The sequence below is a fragment of the Lasiodiplodia theobromae genome (genome assembly GCF_012971845.1).
Source record: "Lasiodiplodia theobromae strain AM2As chromosome Unknown scaffold_27, whole genome shotgun sequence".
NCBI lineage: Eukaryota > Fungi > Ascomycota > Dothideomycetes > Botryosphaeriales > Botryosphaeriaceae > Lasiodiplodia > Lasiodiplodia theobromae.
Genome location: NW_023336477.1, coordinates 517960 through 525150, shown reverse-complemented (window position 1 = coordinate 525150; position 7191 = coordinate 517960). Strand labels below are relative to the sequence as shown.

Sequence of the window (7191 nt, the reverse complement as noted above, 5' to 3'; positions counted from 1 at the left end):
GATGAAACTCTAACGTGCAAGTGAACGAAGCCGCGATACAAGCTACAAGGGAGAAAGCGGAGGATATAATATATTCCTGGGAAGCGATGCAGAGAGCGAGGGAGCTGGTGGCAAAAGAGAGTATGTGAGACAGGTAGGCAACAAGTAGTCGTGACTCACAAAGCACGTAAACAAGCATAAGCGCTACATGGAGCATCTCCAAATCTGGAAAAGTCGGCGAGCTTAAGCGAGCGGACGAGCACACACTAAGTGCCATCAAACTATTCTGTTTCTGGCCTCCGCTTGGAATGTTTTCATGCCGAGTGTTGGGGCTGTGTTGTCGCATCATGAAGTGCCCCACGGTTTTTCTCAAAGCAGCGCATGCACGCAGTGCACCGCCTCACACTTTTTACCCGTGCTCTGCTACCCCATTCATCGCACAACGATGAGTCACGATCTCCGCACAAGGAGATCGAAAGTGCCAACCCACCATTGGTAGTGAAGGTGACTATGGTCATTCAGAAAGAACTTCCCGATCGGACTCTGCTGCAGCTACCGATTGCAATGACAGCAATGCTAGTCTTTACGGTGCTTCTGTACCTTCTAGTAGAACATTACTAAAAGGAATTAGCCAATCTCCTGGTAAACAGACTTACTGTGTGAGTAATTCAAGCAATGCTGGAGTCGCTTCAACTTTCCAGGTTGGAGCGTCCTACCTAAAATCACACATCGACATTCCATAAACTTGTGCTAGACCCTGGTAATACGATGGTGTCGAACTAGCGGCAGCCATTGGTTACGCCTAGTAGATCTTTCTCACGTTATGTGAGAGTGCTATGACGATTTAGATGTGATACTGTGCAAACTTTGCTGAGGGGGCTACGCATACAAATACAAAGCTTCGAATACTCCAACTTGCAGGGTAATCAAACTTCACATGGCGATCTGTAAAGGTGAAACCCAAACTGCACAAACTGCCGAGGAAGGGCGTCAAAATTGCGTCAACGTGCATATGTACAGCTGCATCCGGCGAGGCTGCCTAGAGCGGGGTTCACATCGTTTAGGTCGGAGCCAATGCATCAGCCTATTCCTCCTATGCCAAACCCCGCCCGAATCAACACTGCCTCAGTCAACGCCAGAAGCTATTTGGGTCACTAGACAATAGTGTCGTATTATCCTGTAAATTCTCAACGGACAATCTTGCTGGAACATTGTAATGTGTGGCGCAGCGAGTGAGGCTCAGCCTTGCGGGTAGCGCATGCATGACAGCATAGCCTCTACGTCCCTCAAGCCCTGCCGTCTTCATTGGCTCATATCTATCACTATGCTGCAGTCTCATGTTCACAGGTAGGGTCCGACTTTCGCCATGTGAATATTAACCGATGCTCGAAATAATGTTCTATTTCATCACGTGTTCAGAAGTTCCGGAGGTGATTGAAAACGTGCATCCACTTGGGAAGCTGAGCCGTATGGCTGAGCCTGCTGTGGAACATGAAAGCTACATGCATGGCACGAAGCGGCCACATCAGGCCATTTGATCAGGTGTGCGAAACTTCTCACGTCAGCTCTCTGCATGCGTGGCAAAGATTCTCAGCCTTGATTTTCTCTTCCCCTCACCCCTCTTCTTCCCAACATCTCCTACAGCTCCTCAGTGCTGTGTGCTCGCAAAGCTCTCCTTAGGCGCACCGGTTAGCGCTTGTTTCATTATGGCGGACCCTTTCTCCGTGGCCGGCAGCGCGGTCGGCGTCATCTCCCTCGGGATTTCCGTCTGTCAAGGCCTTGTCAAGTATTACTCTTTATTCAAAGGGCAAGACGATGAGGTAGGTAAAATGGTTGGGAAGGTTGAAAGGCTCACATGTCTGCTGGAAGCACTTCAGCATCGCCTATCGAGCCCACGGTACAGGCATTCTGTCTCGGTCGAGAAGGTTGAACAGAACATTGTCGCATGCGCTACATCTTTGACGAAACTGAAAGACACTCTTTCGAAGTGCACTCAGGAGTCTACGGCCGACGATCTCCGGCATAAACTCAGAACGACATCGAGACGAATGCTATACCCTTTCAAGCAGAAGACTCTGCAGGATCTCAGCGCTGCGGTCTCCCAGTGTCAGAGCGACTTAGCAACCGCCATGCAGATTCTTCAAATGTTAGTGCTCTGTGATTACTTGGTGCTGCATGAAGCACTGACATTTGTCAGCTATCAACTTTCCGCCGTCGAGTCCTCGAACGCCGTTATTCTGAAGAACACATCAACCACCCGTGATATTATCGAAGTCAACTCGCATGAGGTCAGGGCCATGCGAGAAGGAATCCAGCGGTTGATGGAAGTCGCGGTCCCTGCTCTTGTGTTGTCTTCAATGAGACCACAGTCACAAAAGAATACGGAAAATACCACGGCGACGGCCCTCGACATGTGTACGACCAGTTCAAAGCCTCGGGCGTCCGGAGAGAGAACTATCATGGGACCTGAATCGTATCTTTCACTATGCAGATGTCGCGCACAGACCAAGCTCACAGAGCGCCGACTAAGATTGGGTCCCGTAACTCTCATCCGCACCAGTAAGTCAAGGGTTGAACATAACGAAAGCTGTCAGTACTTTGTTCCCGGAGTCCACGAGGAAGCAGCTGGACTCAGATTTCAGGTTGGGACCAGGTCCAGGAAATGGAATATCACGGCTGCTTTGAACTACAATCATGCTGTTGGAACACTCTCAATCAACCCCACGCTATTGTTCAAAGTTACAGTACCGGACGACCATCCATTGTTCAAAGTTACGAAAGATATAATACGTGGAAGGATGGAATTTGAAGCTGGTCTGCAGTCAATTAGACTGTTATTTCAGAATGACGAGGCGGCGCCCACCGATGTCGGTGAGCATGGTTTAAATGTACTACAAGTAAGTCTCCAGTACTCTTACTACATTGTGGTATTACGATTGGTCACAAAATAAGGTGGCTCTTCGGCATGTCGCGGGAATGATCGAGCACAATATTGCCATCGACGGGGCCTTTCAAGAACGCGTCCGACAACTCATTATGGCGTTTCTGGCTCTCGGTACCAAGGTAAATGAAAGGGTAAAAGGATGGTAGAGCTTCTTCCCCAGCACCCTGTGGTCTTGAACAATATTTGACATATTATCAGCCATACACTCGATCTCTGCTTGTTGGCGTTGTTCCTGTCCTCGCCCTTTAGTGGTGAATATTCTTTTCTCAATGGTCTGCGCAAGACAATCGCCCTACATCGAGATTGCGATTATGATCCAGCCGGCCTTTCTATGTATTTCGCCAATCATTACCTTCTCCCGGAAGAAAGCCATTCCGTGGTTGAAGCATTGAAGAATGATGAGCACCTAGCAAAAGGTAGGTCCAATAAAACAATATTTTCTCATCAAGCTAAGTATTCCTAGAGCTGGGGCTTAATAAACTCTGTCTGGCCGTATTACGCAAATCTCTAGGAGACGTAGAGAGGATTCTGAGCCAGTCGCCTTCTGAAATGCCCTCCAGCACCCCTTTCAAGCATACAGTGCTTCATCTAGCAGCAGATTGGCCGATTGGAATGGCGACCCTTATCTTAAGAGGAGGACGGTTCTTGGTTCACATGTGCGACTGGGCCGAAAAGTCTCCATTGGAATATGCTTGCTACTACAACTGCGTCTCTGTTGTAAAGCTTTTGCTTCAAGCAGATAGTAGCATTGATCTGGAGCTCTTGCGCCAGCTGGAAGAACAGTCGAAATGGGAGCTATTTCAAATATTCGTCAAAGAACTTTCACAGAGGAGGGGCGTCCTCAGAAAACGAGCCGAAACCAAGCTCTCTGCGGAGAAATACCCAACTTTGGGAGTTTATGTTGAACATCCGATGAACGACATTCAAACAGTTCTTGTCATTGTTGAGATGGAAGAGAATTTCATTCAGATTCCTGAAGCATCGGACTATTACGGAAAGACCGAGATCTCCAAATATCATTGTGTCAACGTCTTCGGATCCTCGTTCGGAAACACCGTCAAAGGAGCTGAGATCGTGCACAATGCTGAATTTTTACTCGAACTGGATGTTCCCAAAGTTCGAGAGTTTCACATTCGCGGACAATGTGTACATCTATACCGAGAATTTTGGCCCTGGAAATCAACTTTAGCACAACGTTTGGACAAGATGCTGTGGCTCCTGGAGAGAGGATCCAAATTTTCGGACTCTGATGTACACCGTCTGTTCAGTCCATCATACAATGAACTTTCGCTAAATACTGAAAGTAAAGATCAGATTTCCTCATATGGGGAAAAGATCGATCTTTTGTCGCAGCTCCTGTCGTCTCGCTCCGGAATTTCACATGAATGCCCCTGTTGCATCGACGTGTGCTTTCCAGCCCTGGCCTCTCTGAGAACTGAAAGGGAGACGTCTGACCACAATATCAAATACACAGAGCGAGAAGTGATGGTTTTTGCGGACCTTGTTAGTTTGTTATAGTCATGCAAGGCCGACTTTAGTTCTCACTTCTGGGTGTGGGCGATACCGAGATTAACACACGCTGTTCTTTTTGAGGCATGCCGGCTTACGCATTCTTCTTACTGCTGCAAGAGAAACCGATGGATTGGTGACGATGAAGTGAAGGAGAGACAAGAGGAAGAACAATACATGAGATCCAGACTCCTCATACTGACGGAGGAATTGACTGCCGAGTATGAGGAATCGAATATGTTGCTGGCTGATTTTCTTCGAGATCGCGTGGTCGTTCGAGCCCGGGGACTCATTAATGGAGAGGAAGAGGCATCTCCAGAAGATAGGAAAAGGTTAAGGCAGATCGGAGTGGTGCTGGAAGACGAAAATGGCAGCAATTAGATGGAATATGGAGTTATTTTGCGATGGTTATGGCAGATGGTATTTTACTTGGTACTCATACTCGTAAGAGATCTAATTAAACTAAGCGAATATAGTTTTATAAGGAAAGAGTATCCTCTAGTTTCAAAGCCGTTAATGTCACTGGACTGGATTGCGCCACTACCCCGAATAAGCAGCAAAATAAATAGTTTCTATATAAACTTAAAGGATTGGTGTGAGCAAATAGCAAAGGGTAGATTGTAATTTAGTGTTTGAAAATGAGTGACTGTACTACAACATATGCTTGATGTTATGAAAGGAAAATGAAGATAGAGTAATGAAAGACGGCATTATAAATGATGGTCGAAAAATCATTCCTCCGCATGCCGCTGCACTGGACTTCCAAATCTCACTTTTCGTGGGGAAAGTAGGCCCAAATCACCTGCCGAAGATCCATAACTGCTCTTAGACAAGGACCTTAGCGGCAGCGGTCTAGGACTAGCCGGTTTTGCTTCATGGGGAGTTTTCTGACGCAGTTCATTGGCGACTTCCTCCTTTCCGCTATTTTCTGCCAGTGCAAGGGCTGTCCGTCCCATATTATCTTTCGCCCCGATCTCAGCCCCTTCTTTCAGTAGTCGATGGACCAGCTGCATGTATCCTTTTTGAGCAGCCAGATGCAATGCGGTCGATCCCATAGTGTTCTTAACTTTGACGTCGGCGTTGCGTTTCAACAGAAGGTCAACCACATTCGTGGACCCCTTCTGTACTGCCCAGCTGAGAGGTGAACCCACAAATGGATTCTGAGCGTTGACGTTGGCACCTTTGTCCAAGAGGCACTCTACGATCTCTGCATCGCCACCCTCGACGGCCCAATGTAGTGCTGTCGCCCTCTCGTTCGGGTCCGTCTTTTCTAACTCTTGCTTCTCCTCCAGAAGCTTTTTCACTTCGTTGATTTGCCTCCGCAGAGCGGCCCTGCTCAGAGCTGGCAAACCGTAGGAGTTAATGTCTTTGACAAGGGTAGTTTTCTTTCCCATCGAAACATCCTGCCTTTCTGACTCATCCACCTCCTCAACCACCATCGGTAACTCATTGTCTGGCTTGTCTAGACAATCCTGGCAAAAAAACTTCCCCAGAATGTCTTTTTCTCGGCATTGCTCCTTGACTTCTTGAACAAACATTGGGATCTTTGGACGTTCCGACCGCTCCTGCTGGGTCATTCTCTTGCACCAGGTGACTGGTATGGAGAGATCATTGTTTTGAGGAAGGCCATCCAGCCAGGCGTGTAGTTTACTCACACTTGTTCCATAGGAACCACCCACGATTTCGTGGAGATCAGCAACCTGTTTCTCGGAGAGAACCGTTATGATCTCCGCAAAGACGCAACCCAGGGAAAACAAATCAGTTTTCACATCTCTGGTTCCATTTAACATGTGAACCTCCGGAGCGGCGTACATCCAGTTGACCTTTCCGGGAGCCGTGCGAGACGTTATGGATCCATTTACTCCTTTCGTGAAGGTGTAAGCGCTGCCAAAGTCCGTGTACAAAACGTTCCTCCCATGGATGAGGATATTGTCTGGCTTGATGTCTTTGTGTCGCATTGTGGTGCTAAGGAATCCAAGCCCGGTGAGGAGACACCCGAAGGACTTGTTTAAGACCATCTTCTTTGCCCTTTCGAGGAAGGTGTTCCACTTCAAGTAGTTGGTGAGGTTTCCATGACTTGCTTCAGGATAAAGCAAAATGTTTATGCGCCTAGCATGCTGGTAAGACCCCACATATCGAACGACATGATGATGGTGTCCCATGCTCTTCAATGTATCCAGCTCGTCCTTCAAGCCTGAATTGCAATCGTCTGCTCTGGGCCTCTTGCGCGCATATCGAGTTTTCTTTTGCGCGTCAACTTCGTGGACGAGTTCAACCGCCTCTACAATGGAAAAAGCACCATTGCCAAGCGATTTATGAACCGTGAACGGGGGAAGCATGTGATCTTCAATTTCAGAATGGTGATTCATCTCATAGAATCCGCAAAACTTCTTCTGCAGCTCCATGAAACGAGACACATCTTTCACGTCGACGTGAAGATTCTTCACTTGGTCTTCCGACAATGGGAGGTCATCGTCCAACGGTAATTTGTCCTCCATACCGGGATGCTTCAACAGCCGATTCAACCATTCAGGGTCTCCCGGCGTCAGATGACCCATCATGACCAATATCTTGTATCGGCCGTGAAGTGCATCTTGATCCTCGATGTCGTCTGGATAAATATGTTCCTCAATCTTCTTGCAGCAATCTCGCCAGTACTCCGAGGTGAGCTTAGCCGGAACTTCGCCAAACAGTGGGCACGATCGTCCTTGTTTTAGTACTGTTGTGTTGTTGTTTGGGACCTCACATCCATCTGACAT

At 47.9% G+C, this 7191-nt stretch overlaps 1 protein-coding gene across 1 annotated transcript; it reads right to left on the bottom strand.

The window, feature by feature from the left end:
* Positions 1-5257: 5257 nt before the first annotated feature.
* On the bottom strand, positions 5258-7191 carry LTHEOB_8581 (Ankyrin domain protein; the record flags this gene model as incomplete). Its single annotated transcript, XM_035518074.1, has 2 exons — positions 5258-5284; positions 5437-7191. The coding sequence occupies 2 exons, from the start codon at positions 7189-7191 to the stop codon at positions 5258-5260; spliced, it is 1782 nt and encodes a 593-aa protein (XP_035370287.1).